Genomic DNA, 16,215 nt, shown 5'->3' with positions numbered 1-16,215 from the left:
TCTTCCAAGGGAGTGGCTGGTGGAGACTAGGGCAAGGATAATGCAGTAAGGCACCACTGCCAGGTGGTCCTGGTGCACGTTCTTTCTTCTTGTCTCCTCTCTCTGTGGAGAACTTAAATTCAGTGCCAGGCCTGTTCTGGCTTACAAGGCCATTGTGGTCTTTCCAGCCCTTTGGCAACTGAATTGGCTTTTCAGAAAGGGTGGGAAAGATTGCTGAGGAAGAGGGTTGGGGAGAGGAGAAGTAACCTTTACAAAACAGTAAAACAGTAATATTAATTATAACTTTACTTAAAATTTTTTATAGCTTGTTTCTTTTACTGCTGTTTTGGGGTTATCTATAACTTTATACCCTAGTTTATAATTAATCAGAAGCTCACTGTAGTTTAAATAATAGATATATTTTTTCTTCTGGTCTAATAAACGTTTGTTGCTTTATGTAGGACACAGCAGGTCAAGAGAGATTCCACGCATTGGGTCCAATTTACTACAGAGATTCAAATGGAGCTATTTTAGTTTATGATATAACAGATGAAGATTCTTTTCAGAAGGTATCTTGCTTACTTATGGGTGAATGACTTAATAGAGCAACAGTGATTTGTCAGGTCTGCATTAACATGTCTTTGTGATTAGCCTTGGATTTAAAAGTATAGTTTGTGCATAAATGATGACCAGTCATGATTTTTTAATGGCATATTTAATTCATGTTAACAGTATGGATATCATCTATTAATAGTTTATTATATGGCTTTCTCAGATATTAGGAAAGGGAAATAATCTGAAGTAAAGCTTCAGAAAAATATAAACGCCTTTTTTTTTTCTCCTTATTAAAGAAAAATCACAAACTTTTTTTTTTTTTTTTTTTTGATTCTGTACATACTGGGCACCTGAAAACTTGGTATGGCTGCGTGGGTGGGTTCCATAATTATGGAGAGGTAAAAGAAGAACTAAATCAAGTTTAAGCTCTTTTCTCCTCACTAGGTATCCTGGAGGATTCAATACAGATTTTAAAAGGAAAATCTAAATAGTATTTATTTTAAAGCACTCCATTTTTATAAAGTTAAATGTTTTATCTTTGGGATGCTGTTTGTTATCCCTTCTATCCCTTCTTGCCTTTTTGGCATGGAAAGAAATGGTTTAAGTATTTTATTGATTAAAAGAAAGTGGAGTCATTTAGGTTGAAAAGTGACCAGTTATCTCTTGCTGCATAACAAAACCCCCCAAATTTGATGGCTTAAAACAGCAATGTATTATTTCTCATGGTTTTGAGTGTTGCCTGGGCTTCCCTGATAGCTCAGTTGGTAAAGAATCCGCCTGCAATTCAGGAGACCTGGGTTTGATCCCTGGATTGGGAAGATCCCCTGGAGAAGGGAAAGGCTACCCACTCCAGTATTCTGGCCTGGAGAATTCCATGGATTATATAGTCCATGGGGTCGCAAAGAGTCAGACAGGACTGAGCAATTTTTACTCTCTTTCTTTTCTGGACAAAAGTGGAGTCACTCAGACAGCTGCATGAACTAGGGGTTGGCTGGGTGGGGACCTGGATCCAAGAGGGCCTGGTTTTCCTCCATGTGCCTTCTCACTCCATTTGGTGTCTTGTTCTCCAGTACTCTGTCCACATGCTCTCATTATTCTGTATTCCAGCCAAACCTTATATGACAACTAGATCCCAAGAGAGAGCTGCCAGACCTTCCTAAGGCTTTAGTCTGGAATTGGCATGGCATTAGTGCTGCCACATTCTCTTGGTCAAAGCAAGAGACTAGGCTAGACCAAAGTCAGAGAGAAGAAATAGACTCTTGGCAGAGAATTTTGACCCTCTTTAACTCATCACAGAGTGTATGGGTTAATGAATAGAATACCTGTGGAGGGGAATCTGACTGCAGATGAATAACAGTTAAAAAGAATATTGGTTAGAATTAGGGGTTCCCTTGCAGTCCAGTGGTTATCCATAGGTGATAGCGATCTCTAGAGACATCCTTGGTTGTCAAACCTGGCAGTGGCGCTGAGTCTAGTCAGTGGGAGGCCAGGGGTGCCACTGAACAGCATTCACTGCATGGGACAGCCCCTCCTGGCAGAGGACTGTCGAGGCCAAAATACTAGTGATGCTGAGGGTGAAGAAACCTACCACACACCAGTGGATAAAACTTTATTTTGCTCTTTTTCTACTCCTATATGTTTTGTTTTTCCTTTAAATGTGTGTCATAGAAGCTCCTGTGCCCTCTATTTTGGAACCAACTGGGGTATAAAAGACTTTTAATTAAGCTTGTGTATGTGTGTGTTTTTTAGTTTTTTTTTTTTGGTCGCATCATGTGGCTTGTAGGATCTTAGTTTCCTGACCAGAGATTGAACCCTGGCCCTGAGCAGTAAAGCACTGAGTTCTAGCCACTAGGGAATTCCCAAGCCCATACGTTCTTCAATGTGATTCTATACAAACATCTACTATCAGAGGCTGGTGTTGACATGCTTTTGCTCTGGTGAACAGCTTTGCTTAGATTTGTGGACGATTTATGAAAGTTTGTAATTAGAGATGCTTCTCTTGATACTTATATGTAGATGGAGAGAGAGATCTTTCCATGGGGGGGGGGGGGGGTGTGTGTGTGATTTGCAGTATAAATGATCCTATATAGTGAATCATTCCTAATAACTAAATATATGGACCATTAGACAGAATTTTGAGGTATTTTCACAACATTGCATTTTGGGATATTGTAATTGTAGTCATTGTAACAAGATTTGTTTTAACATTTACGCTTGTATACACAGGTTAAAAACTGGGTGAAAGAATTACGGAAAATGTTGGGAAACGAAATCTGTTTATGTATCGTAGGTAAGTGTCATTAATTTTTAAAAATGTCCTTTGTTTCTTTAAAACTTTATTAAAGAATAGTACATGCATAATTTTCATTTTAAAGTTACATGAGAAAAGAAGAATGGTATTTTAGTATTTAATATTTTAGAGTCATTTAGAATTTGGAAGGGGTCTTTCAGGAGATTGAAACATCTATAATTCAAGGAATGCCCTTGGGGAGCAGCTGGGAAACCCTGAACATGTAGGGCTTTGAGTCTCCCAGCCTTGCTTCAACTTGACCTTTAGTTTTTCATCATAAGATTATTTTAGAAAATAAGAGAGTTTGGCAACTACAATATAATTAAAATCAGTGACTTAAGCTGTGTTTTTGTCATATTGTTGTTGTTCAGTCGCTAAGTTGTGTCTGACTCTTTGTAACCCCATGGATTGCAGCACGCAGGCTCTTCTGTCCTCCACTATCTCCCAGAGTTTGCTCAAATTCATGTCCATTAAATGGGTGATGCTATCTAATCGTCTCATTCTCTGCCATTCCCTTCTCCTTTTGCCTAAGTCTTTCCCAGCATCAGGGGCTTTGCCACTGGGTCGGCTCTTCACTCAGTTGGCCAAAGTATTGGAGTGTCAGCTTCAGCATCAGTCCTTCCAATGAATATTCAGGGTTGATTTCTTTTAGGATTGACTAGTTTGGTTTTCTTGCTTGCTGTCCAAGGGGCTCTCAAAAGTCTTGAAGAGCACAAGTCAAAAGCATCAATTGTTCAGCAGTCAGCCGCCTTTATGGTCCAACTCACATCCGTACATGACTACTGGAAAAAGCATAGCTTTGATTACAGAGATCTTTGTCAGCAAATTGATGTCACTGCTTTTTAATACCCTGTCTAGGTTTGTCATTGTTTACCTTCCAAGGAACAAGCGTCTTTTTATTTCGTGGTGGCAGTCAACTATTCACAGTGATTTTGGAGCCCAACAAAAGAAAATCTGTCAGTGTTTCCACTTTTTCCCCATCTATTTGCCATGAAGTGATGGGGCCAGATGCTATGATTTTAGTTTTTTGAATGTTGAGTTTTAAAGCAACTTTTTCACTCTTTTTCAACCTAATCAAGAGGTTCTTTAGTTCCTCTTCACTTTTTGCCATTAGAGGGGTATCATCTGCATATCTGAGGTTGTTGATATTTCCCCCAGCAATCTTGATTCTAGCTTGTGCTTCATTCAGCCTGGCATTTTGCATGATTTACTCTGCATATAAGTTAAATAAGCAGGGTGACAGAATACAGCCTTGTCGTACTCCTTTTCCAATTTGGAACCAGTCTATTGTTCCATGTCCCGCTCTAACTGTTGCTTCTTGACCAGCAAACAGGTTTCTCAGGAGACGGGTAAGGTGTTCTGGTATTCCCATCTCTTTAAGAATTTTCCAGTTTCTTGTGATCCACCCAGTCAAAAGCTTTAGCATAGTCAATGAAGCAGAAGTAGATATTTTTCTGGAACTTCCTTGCTTTCTGCATCATTCAGCAAATGTTTTCAGTTTGATCTCTGGTTTCCTCTGCCTCATCGAGACCCACCTTGTACACCTGGAAGTTATCGGTTCACGTACTGTTGAAGCCTCTCTTGAAGGATTTTGAGCATTACCTTACTAGCATGTGAAATGAATGCAGTTGTACGGTAGTTTGAACATTCTTTGGCATTGCCTTTCTTTGGGATTGGAATGAAAACTGACCTTTTCCAGCCCTATGGCCACTGCTGGATTTTCCAAATTTACTGACATATCAAGTGCAGCAGTTTAACAGCATCATCTATTAGGATTTTAAATAGCTAAGCTGGAATTCCGTCACCTCCACTAGCTTTGCTTATAGTCATGCTTCTGAGGCCCACTTGACTTAACACTCCAGGATGTCCAGTTCTAGTTATCTGGGTCATTAAGACCTTTTTTGTACAGTTTTTGTGTGTATTCTTGCCACCTATTCTTAGTCTCTTCTGCTTCTGTTAGGTCTTTACCATCTCTGTCCTTTATCGTGCCCATCCTCTTATGAGATGTTTCCTTGATAGCTCCAGTTTTCTTGAAGTGATCTCTAGTCTTTCCTATTCTGTTGTTTTCCTCTATTTCTTTGCATTGTTCATTTAAGAAGGCCTTCTTATCTCTCCTTGCTATTCTGTGGAACTCTGCATTCAGTTGGGTTTATCTTTCCCTTTCTTCCTTGCCTTTTGCTTCTCTTCTTTCCTCGGCTATATGTAAAGCCTCCTCAGACAACCTCTTTGCCTTCTTGCATTTCTTTTCGTTTGGGATGATTTTGGTTACTGGTTCCTGTACAGTGTTACAAACCTACATCCATAGTTCTTCAGACATTCTGTCTACCAGATCTAATCCCTTGAATCTATTTTTATTACTTTTAACTATACATATTTTTGAGTTAAGGACTCCAAAGGTGACTTTTGACTCCAAAGATGAAAGTAGACCATGATTCACTAGAGTGGAGGAATATTCTTAATGGGTAAAGTAAAAGAACTCTAAAACTCTTTTTTGGACTTCTGGTTTTCTCTTGGTTCCTTTTTTCTTTAGATTATTCTAAGACTGCATATGCTTTTTAGCAGTCATGTCAGCTTAATTTGTCTTTTACATAGATTATAGTTAACAAAAATCAGAATTCCATTTTTATAAGTATTGCTCTTCTGTTAGGCTTTTCCTGTCTTCCTGCATAACTGTTATATAAACCTAAGTGTAAGAATTTCAACTTGCCACATGTTTCTGAATGTTTATGTTTGACATATTTATAATTACTAGCTTTTTCGTGTGTAAATTAGATAGCTTAACCTTCTTGGTCCTTATCTAAACCACTGATAATGTGTACATCAGGAATAGAGAACTCCATACTTCGCTAGTAGAGACTTTTCCCTCTAGTTTTAGTTAATCCATTGATCTGCACTCTTGGCTGTGGTTGTTCTATTTAATAGAATATTTTGTTAATAGTCCTCAACATTTGTATGTTTGTTAAACATATATTTGTTAATAACTACTTACCACGTATTGAGTGCCAGGTACTGTTGTAAGAACTACACCCTTATTATTTCATTTAAGCCTCCTGACAGCACTGCAAGAAGGTATTATTGCCATTGCCATTTTACACATGAGGAAATGGACCTAGACAGCGTGACACTTCCCAGACTACATCGTACTTAGAGATAGGCCTGGGATTTTAATTCAGGCCTGTCTGCTGCTTCAGGCCCATATCCTTAACCAACAGTATGTATTACTTGCTGCTATGTACCAGGCTTTGAGAGTAATACAGTGAATAAGTTAAAAAATAGATATGGTCCTTGTCCCGGAGCTTATCATGTGGGGTGAGAGAGAAAAACAAGCTGTTATTGTATATTATGGTAAAAGCTGTGAAGGGGTAAGGGGAGGGTGCTGGGATAACACAGAAGGAAACCTAACTAAATTGGGGGGTGAGGTGGGTAAAGGATTTCCTAAGCCAGTCAGGATTGTGATAAGAAGTGTGTTAATTACCATGAGCTTTAAGTCTCTCGTAACTGTATTGATCATTCACTTGATCATTCACTGTGATGGATATGGCTGATTTTAATAACTACTCTCCATTGCATGTGTACTATTTACTAGGCCTTTTACATTATATCTTATTTTCATATAAACCTCGGAAAGTTTATTAGCTACATTTGTACAAAGTGAGACTAAGAGGGGTGAAGTAATATGCCCCAAATCGTATAGTTTTGAAATGAGCCAGAAGTTAAAGCAAATTTTATCAGATTTAAAAGTTTCCACTACGCCACATTCCATCCAGTCTAAGCAAAATAAAGTTCCCTTTATTGCTGTTAGCCATCTGCTCTTAGCAATGGGTGTATCCCTTCCATGTTGTTTATTAAAATAGGTATTTTTAAAGAAGAAAAAGTTTTTAGTGTTCTTAGCAGGATAGGTTTTTCCTCTCCAGTGGCTTCAGCCCTCAGAAAATATACAGTACTTTCAAGTAGGTGCTTATTTTGGTGGTTATTCTTGTTTTCAGGTGTTTTAAGCCTATTGGAAAGATCCCAATGTGGCCACAGAGTAGTATTGAAACAGAAGTGAAGTGAAGTCGCTTAGTCGTGTCTGACTCTTTGTGACCCCATGGACTGTAGCCTGTCAGGCTCCTCTGTTCATGGGATTCTCCAGGCAAGAATACTGGAGTGGGTTGCCATTTCCTTCTCTAGGGGATCTTCCTGACCCAGGGATCGAACCTGGGTCTCCAGCACTGCAAACAGACTCTCTATCATCTGAGCTATCAGGGAAATAAGCCTCAAAACTGCCAGCTTTAGCTCTCTTGCCTTCAGAAGAACATAGGAGCTACAAAGGTCTTGAATTTTGGGAAGGTATCAGTCACTGACAGGCAGTTTTGTGACTTATTCTGTGCTGTTAATCCATCATGAGCACTTAACTGTTCAAAGAAACAGTAGTTATTTAGTAGAAGGATTTTTTTTGTTTAAAATATTAAAATAGCAGTTTTAATGGTAACAGATTTTAGGGAATTCCCTGGTGGCCCAGTGTTTAGGACTTGGTGCTTTGCCTGCTGTGGCCCGGGTTCAGTCTCTGGCTGGGTAACCAAGATCCTGCAAGCCATGGTGGTGAGGCAGAAAATTTAAAAAGTAAATAACTGGCTTTATTAAAGTTGGTTAAGTTTAAAATTACTAAATAATAAAGCAGTGTCTCAGTTTTCCCCCAATATTCATTTTAGGCAATAAGGTGATTGTCTACTTTCCCTATCCTCATTTTAAAAAAGTAGATGTTAGTAATTCTGGCAGATTTTGAAAAAAAAAAAAAAATAGAGACATTTAAGCTCTATCAAACCAACTCAGAGGGTTTTCATTAATTTCAACAAAAGTCTCCTTTTTCTATAGGAGACTGTTTACTTTTTTACTGTGGCAGAATCTTGTTCCTGTTTGTTGGAACCATCTGCCACTAGGTGGTGCTTTTTGCATTCTTCATGGTGTAGAACAACTTACCCTGCTGGTGACTGTTGGATATATTGGCTGTAATATTTAGCAGATTAAAAATTTTATTGACAGAATAATGTGGGAGACCAGAACTAATACGTGTTTTCTTGCTGAGGTAGACTGATAACTGTTCAAAGAAGGAAGAGTTCAGTACTGAATTTGTTAGGACCTTCTGAGCTTTAGCATGTCTGCTTCCCTCTCAGCCTTAGGCTAACCGTGTCAGATGTTGCTTGAGGCTGCACATAATTAGGGGCTCAGATTATTTGAGGTCTTCTATATACAAAATCTCTGGGCTTGTACCTCTCAGTTCTAAGCATTACATCTTTCATTGGGAGCTTAGTTCAATGCTTTATCTGAAATTGTCTTCCTGATGCTCTAAAGTTCCAAGAAAAAAATGACCTTATTTACAGGATTTCCCTTTTTACCTCTATAGGTCATAATAGAAGAAATGAAAATATTTTTTAACGTGTCCTTTCTTAGTGTATTTCCCCCTTTACTGTTATTTCCCTTGCCTTTAGCACTCAGTCCAGCCTTCTTACCTTCATCTCTAGCCTGTATATAATAAGGAATCTGCATTTTGAAGTTTCTTCACTTTTATTCTGGTTGCTTTGTAGTATAATTTGAGTTTGGTTCCATTGATTAAGGAAAGCCAAACTTATTTTCAGTAATTTAAAATCTGAATGGTGTTCATATACTAAGTTCTCTGATGTTTTTAAAACAAACAATACAGTTTCTTCCCTTGCACTGATGAAGTACTTCAAAAGCCATACGTTTTAATACTTTCTTTAATCAGTTCATATCATACAGAAAACCAAAATATTCTTAGGATCCAAGAGGCTAGCCTAATATATTTTCATGAGCAATAAGGTGGCTTTGTTGAATTACTGAGCATCTCTGAGTTGATTGGGGACCACTTAGACTTGGATAAAAGTCATAGAGTTTTCCTTAGAGTTCCCTAGTAAATCCTAATCCCATTTATACTCTAAATCAAAAAGAATGCTCATCTCTTTGGGCGAGGTCTTTTCTCTCTGAGGCCGCAACTTCAGGAGGTATATGCATTGAGCCATCTGAGGGAGGTTGAGGCATTCACCTTGACAGTCATGATCAGCCCTCATATCATAGGAGTTCACTTGATAGTTTCAAGACACTGAGAAGTCTGGTGGGGATTTGCATTATTTTTCTAGGGGATTAAAATAGAATTTGTATATTTAGAATTAGCTTAATTTCATTATAAAAAATGAATCAATGTTAAACACTGGCATTTACTTTTTCCAATTAGGTAATAAAGTAGACTTGGAGAAGGAGAGACATGTTTCCATTCAAGAAGCAGAATCGTAAGTGTTGTCTTTCTCTTCCTTCCATCAGTCACTCTCGGTAAGAAGTCTTCATCCTTGCACAGTGTTCTTTACCATTTCGTTATTACTCACACCTTTTAATATAGATTGAGCTATTGGATTCAATGAAGTGTGTTTACATTGGCAGTTTCTGGACTTTTCGTGACATTTAAAGATATTTCACTTTGAATTCTCTTTCTTCTACTACTACTACTACTATGTCGCTTCAGTCGTGTCCGACTCGGTGCGACCCCGTAGACGGCAGCCCACCAGGCTCCCCCATCCCTGGGATTCTCCAGGCAAGAATACTGGAGTGGGTTGCCATTTCCTTCTCCAATGCATGAAAGTGAAAAGTGGAAGTGAAGTCGCTCAGTCATGTCTGACTCTTCGCGACCCCATGGACTGCAGCCTACCAGGCTCCTCCGCCCATGGGATTTTCCAGGCAAGAGTACTGGAGTGGGGTGCCATCGCCTCTCCGAATTCTCTTTCTGGTTTCAGTAAAAAGGGTAAAAGTGATGCAAAAGGAAACTGCCATGGCCAAATAGCGAGTCACAAAAACTAAAATATTTGGGTTGCAAATTAATTTATAAAAATTTCAAGTCTTGCAATATATTCTTATTTAAAAGTTGGTTCAGTATATAGAGATATTAACCAGGATATAATTTTAATTTCACTAAACCTGGGTTAATGGGTAATAAGTCACCAAAAGTGCTACTGTAAAAAAAAAAAAAAGTTCAAATAGCAGTTGTGGCAAAAACTTGAAGCATTTTTTTACAGCAATTTCTGATGTCACTTTTCTTTTTAAGGTATGCAGAATCTGTGGGAGCAAAACATTATCACACTTCAGCCAAACAGAACAAAGGAATTGAGGAACTCTTTCTTGACCTTTGTAAAAGTAGGTGTATGAATGTGTGGTGTTTGCTAAATATATATTAAAATAAATGCAATACCATTAAAAATAAAAATGGAAGGGGAATATACAGAATAAAAAAGATTTAAGAGATGTAACAGCATGTTGCAGTGGATGGACCTTATTTGTATCCTAATTTGACAAACTAGTGAAAAAGAACATTTGTGAAATGATTGGGGCTATATGAATACTCACTGGATATTGATGATCTTAAGAAATATTGTGAATTTTGTTAGGCATGATTATGGTGTTGTGATTATGCCTAAAAATAATTTTTTTTTAAAGTTTTTATCTGTAGAAATCATAATTTATGAATGAAATTTATGTATCTGGCGCATAAATTTGATTTAAAAATAATGGTAGCGATGATTGCCAAGTATGGATGAAAGTGTGTGATGGACGTATAGATTTTCATTATGTTTTTCTTTTATGTATGTTTGTGCTTTTTCTTATTAAAAAAAAGAGAAAGGAAGATGTTTATCATATACAACCTGAAAGTCATTTCTCATATCACCAATAGAACACATACTATACTTAAGAAAACCCCAGTCTGTAGAATAATGGGTTGAGATGATTTTGTCAAATTACATTCCTTGACATCACAGACTCTTTAGAGAACATGATGAAACGATGGCTTTCTCTCTAGAAAAATGTACATAAACACAAACTTTGGAGTAAGTACCAGTTTTATGTAAACCTGAAGATCGTTCGTAGTTCACCTGGGAGAGTAATTCTCCAAATGTAGTCCCTTAATCAGCACCATTAGCATCATTTGAGAATGTGTTAGAAGTGCAAGTTTTTGGGCCTTACCCCAAACCTACTGAATCAAAATTCTAGAAGGCGGTTCCCCAAATCTGTGTTTTAATCATTCCTCCTTATAATTTGAGAACCACTGCTGTACATATCAGTCACTAGGAGATCTTGTTAAAATTGTAATTTGATAAAGCTGGTCTCATGTAGGCCTGAACTTCTGTTTTCTAACAGACACCCAAGGTTTAATGATACTAGTCCTCAGACCATACTTTCAGTACTCAGGTTCTAGATCAGTGGCTTGTAAATGTTATACATCACATCTTTATATAAAAAGATTGAGTATTCTCCATACATTATTTTAAAATTATAGAACATGTACAAGTGTTTATGTATTTTGTATATTGTAAAACATATTTAAAAAAATAGAAATTTTGAAAGGTTGGGGGAAACTTTTCTAATTTCATCTCAATGAATTGTCCCATATACCTCAATTTGGAAACCATTGTTTAAGATCAGTCTCGGGACCCAAGTTTAGAACCCTTATTCTGTTCTAAGGACTCTCTTTTCTCTGCTCATCTTTTCAGATATGTATTTTGCAACTATTTACTCCTAGTCTGTGTCTTATATTCTCATTTTTCTTAACTGTTTCTCAAAGAGCAAAAGATCTAAATTTTAATGAGGTCTGATTTATCAGTTTTTCTTTATGAGTCATTTTTTGTGTGTCTTACATGAGAAATCTTTGCTAACTCAAAGTCATAAAGATTTTCTTCTACAGAGATTTCCTCCTATTTTTTTCCCCTTTTTTTTCTTAAATCAGTTAGTTTATTTTTGGCCATGCTGGGTCTTCACTGCTGTATGGGCTTTTCTTCGGTTGCGGAGAGCGGGGGCTACTCTCTAGCTGTGCTCTGGGGGCTTCCCACGGCAGTGGCTCCCCGCGTGTGGAGCACCGGCTCGGGCCCGCAGGCTGCAGTAGTTGTGCTCCCAGGCTTTATGGAGCACAGGCGCGATAGTTGTGCTTTGTGGGCGTAGTTGCTCTGTCATGTAGGATCCTCCTGGATCAAGGATTGATCTCCTGCATTGGGATCTACTTTACCAGTGAGCCACCAGGGAAGCCCCTCCGGCTATGTTTTCTTCTAGACATTTTGTTTTACATTTAGATCTGAAATTATGGTGGGAGATCCAGATTGAACTTTCAATTTTTACATGTAAATGTCCAATTCTAGTACTGTTTCTTGAAAAGATGATTCTGTTTTCATTCAATAAACTTGGCACTTGTTAAAAATCAAGTGACCGTATGTATGGGAGTCTGTTTCTGGACCTGTTTTGTTTATCTCTGTATTTCTTCTTTCACCAGTATCTCATTGTCATCATTAGAGCAACTTTCTATTGTATCTTTAAACCAGATAGTGTGAGTCCTCCAGCTTTCTTCTTCCGCCTTCATCCTAAACTCTTTGGTTCTTTCAAATGTTATTTGCTTAAAAGTTTCACATTACTTGAAAAATAATCTTGTACCTTAAATATTGCTTGTACTTGGAACAATTTGACCTTCTTTGACATATTTTGAAGGCGGGAAGAGGGGACGACAGAGGATGAGATGGTTGGATGGCATCACCAACTCAATGAAAGGGAATTTGAGTAAACTCCCGGAGTTGGTGATGGACGGGGAGGCCTGGTGTGCTGCAGTCCATGGGGTTGCAAAGAGTCAGACACGACTAGGTGCCTGAACTGAACTGACATATTTCTAAGTATACTTGGAAAATCTTAAGGATGACACTTGTATACAGTCATTTGTTCAGATCAAAAACTTGTTTTCTCTGGTGATGTCACTGTGGCTGTGATGCAGCTGGACAAATACCTTTGCTATTACTTAGTTTCCTTGTTGGTTGAAAGTCTGCTATCATGATGGTAAATGGAAATTAGAGAAACAGAAGGCTCAGGTTGTGGTCCTAAATGATCTCTGCTTTCTCCCTCTCTTAGGAATGATAGAAACTGCACAAGTGGATGAGAGGGCAAAAGGCAATGGCTCCAGTCAGCCGGGAGCTGCAAGGCGAGGTGTACAGATTATTGATGATGAACCTCAAGCCCAGAGCGTTGGCGGAGGGTGCTGTTCTTCTGGATAACTGTTCACCCCTAATAAAGTAAAAAAAACAAACTGTGGATCATTGCCCTCAACATGAAGACTGCCATATTCCAAGTCACATTATTTTACCGATGGAGTTACGGAATTAACAGTATTTTAAATTACGTTTATAACTGCAGAGACCTTAAGTGCTAAACTTAGTGGAGTTTGTGACCAGAGAATTGGCATTTTCTACAAATGTTAACAAAGCAATTACCAATGGCCTTTTTACATATTTTTTTCTTTAATAAGAAATAATATGCATGTAGAAAAGACCTACTTAAAGGCTTCATTTATATTCTTTTAAATCAAATCTTTATTTAATAACTTATATATGTTGTTGGAATGGTATACATTTTTGCAGTCCTTTGTATTTTGTGGTAGTTTGAATTGTATCCCTTCTAAACAGCAAACTGTCTTTTGTTTTCTTCTTCTTTTGTTTTTGTTTTTTTAATTAGCAGATACCTGAAGTACTATTTTTGCAGGGTTTGCACAGGCCCCTAACTGTCTACTACACTTTGATATAATCTATATACATCCTGTATGCTGAGGTGGTAAAATACAATGTAAATTACATATTAAATATTTTATCTGCTTTTACAAGTGCAAGGTGCAAAAATATATACAATAGTCTCATTGATGACTGTAAAGTGAATTAACATTTGGTGATAATGCCTAAGCTTTTTGACTCTGATATAAAGATCATAGCTCCCCTTCACTTCTGTCTTAACTTAAAAGCGGTGTGTTTAAATTTTCTCATATACTTTACTTGAATTATTGCTGTTGTCATGTTTTTTGCCTCTAAATCCATCTGATGATTGATTGAGCAACAGCATTTGCCTTTGGGTTTTGGGTTGTTTTGTTCTTTCTGGGGTTTGATTTTTGGGGGACAGGGATAAAAGAGATGACTTCTGCCGTTTTTGCTGTAGAGTGGTTACCTTAGAAGTATTTGAGTGGAGCATGCTGAGTTTCACTTATGCAAAGCTTTAGTTTTCTCTTACGCTTTATATGAAATGGATTCACTGGTATGAGAAGAGAGGAAGAACTTCCAGATAGTAGCCACTCACCAAGACTCTTTTACACAGCAGCATGTTAGTGGTAGTTTCTGCTCCGGAGGCAGCACTTCTGGATCCTTCCTAAGCAAATTGTATTTGTTCATTGCTTGCCAGAGATGAACAGAGAAAGTTTTGTTTCATTTCGTAAGCGCTATCCTTCTGAGTTTCTTTGAAGGGAAACATTTCATGTAATGTAGTTATAGCGAACACTGGAAAGATTTATTATAAAATTATATTCTTGTATACTTTGTAAATGAGTCTCACTAGGTTTTTGTTTTTTTTTCCTTAAGCATAAGACTAAACTTAAATTTGTTAATTTTAATAGAATCCGGCACAGGAAGAACACAAATTGTGTAAATTAACATAAATTGTTCTTGTTCTAATATATATATTTTTCCATTTCTGTCATGCTTGGAAAACTAGTAAATGATATGTCTAAGATAAAATGGAATGGTCCCTGGATTTACTTCTTACAAGAAGCAGTAGTATACAATAAAGTTATTAGCTTGAACAGTTAAGAGAATATAAAGAAGTTATAGTTACAAAAAAAGTAATTTTCCCAAATGGGTTAAAGTTGAATGAATTGCCATCTTGATGTTATGATATTGCAATTTTAACTTAGTATTAAGTATTCTATAAGTCTGCATTTTTACCCTCTTTAATTGTTATCTCTGTCAAACTCAACACACCGCTTCTCTGTTGTGTGTGTTTAGGGAGGGTGGGTGGAAAGAGTTGCCTGAAAGATAAGCTAAAATTGTCTTCTTTTATGGGATGATCGTACTCTGTGTAGTTTCTTGGTTTCCTGGAGGGAGGCAGGGGAGATTCTGAGTACAGATACTAGAACAAATAGTTTTTGCCTTCCTGGTTTTTTTGTCTATAGAGAAAGCCTTGTTGTAGATGTAGATGGGAAATAAGCTCCTCTCCATTGGAGTGAAGTATGTTTTTAAAACTAATTAGAGATAAAATTGAGGTTTATTTTAAAAAGTAAAATCAAAAGTCATAATTGGAGAGTTGGACTCTTTGATTTTCCGCCCTATATTAATCATATAAAGTCCAGATAGAAACCTCTTCTCCAGAGTTGCCAGATAATTATTGGTGAGGTACAACCACTCTCTCTGTTTCTTTCTTTACTCTTCCTTGGTTTCTGTGCATCTTCCTTAACATCAAGCATTTCATTATTTTTTTCACCTGTAATTTAAACTAATTCAGTAGCAACAGTAGATAATATGGTATACCTGACCTTGCTCCAAAGCTCAAATGTTTTAGGTAGGAATAGACTGAAAGGGTAGTGAAACGGGACAAATCAGTTGCGGTGTGTATTCAAAGGAAAGATAAAAAAATTATAAACAAAGGCTAAGAAAATTTTTCTGGTACTTACTTTACCTCCCTATTACGTCTTTTGTGTTCCTGTCCTTAGAATTGTGCTACTAGGAAGAAGACACAAATTATCATGTTGTGTATTAAAAGTAGTAGGTAGGTAGAACCAATATATTTTTCAACTAATAAGTGTATTCTCTTGGTATATATAAATTAAAAGTTGGTTTAAGATAATCATTAAAAGGGTATCCAAATATTTAAAGTATACAATCATAGTTTCTGTAATGACAATGGGTATTCTGCTTGTTTTGCATTGTGATTATAGAGGAAGATTATTTTTAAAAATACACATTTCACAATTTGGGGGTAAACAGTAATCTGAAAAGAAATAAGCATCACATTATCATATGAAATATCTGAATTTCTTTGGTTCTGGGGATATCTTCTGAAAATAGCCTAAAGCTATGGCTGTAACAGCTAAATTAAAATCTTTTAAAAAATATTAGCTTGTATATTATTAGTAATTACTTTTTATTTGGCATTAAAATAAAAGCAGAATATTTCATTTTTAGATTTTCAGTGAGAAAAGAAATAGAGAAGGAAGGTAGTAAGAAGTAGAATGAAAATCAGGTAGATAGGAAATTCTACAACCTGACAATTTTAAAAATCATTTAAAAAATTACAGTACTTTTAACAAATAGTTTCTAAATAAGGCAAATTATGCATTGTGCCAAATATTTAGAACATTAAAAATGAGTTGTTATACTGTTTTATTTCTTTTAATCCATAATTTGCAATTTTCTGTATTACAAATGCTACCAGGGGTCTTAGATCATCGATCTTATATTAACTTCAGATGATATAACTTACATTCTAGAAGGGTTTGATCATGCCTTTGACTTTTGAAATTTACCTTTTGACTTCTGTTTGCCATTATAGTTTTTTAAAGTAGA

The 16,215-nt window shown here is 36.8% G+C and overlaps 1 protein-coding gene across 1 annotated transcript in view; it reads left to right on the top strand.

The window, feature by feature from the left end:
* RAB21 (RAB21, member RAS oncogene family) overlaps positions 1–14,953 on the top strand; it is a 32,766-nt gene extending 17,813 nt beyond the window's left edge. Inside the window, exons 3-7 of the mRNA XM_006062146.3 lie at positions 441–548; positions 2,761–2,824; positions 9,054–9,108; positions 9,915–10,003; positions 12,749–14,953. Coding sequence (XP_006062208.1) covers positions 441–548; positions 2,761–2,824; positions 9,054–9,108; positions 9,915–10,003; positions 12,749–12,891 — 459 coding nt within the window. The 3' untranslated portion in view covers positions 12,892–14,953. The remainder of the gene's footprint in view (positions 1–440; positions 549–2,760; positions 2,825–9,053; positions 9,109–9,914; positions 10,004–12,748) is intronic.
* The last annotated feature ends 1,262 nt before the right edge of the window (positions 14,954–16,215 follow it).

Source organism: Bubalus bubalis, chromosome 4, assembly GCF_019923935.1.
Source record: "Bubalus bubalis isolate 160015118507 breed Murrah chromosome 4, NDDB_SH_1, whole genome shotgun sequence".
Classification (NCBI taxonomy): domain Eukaryota; kingdom Metazoa; phylum Chordata; class Mammalia; order Artiodactyla; family Bovidae; genus Bubalus; species Bubalus bubalis.
This window is presented reverse-complemented; position numbering and strand designations above follow the sequence as displayed.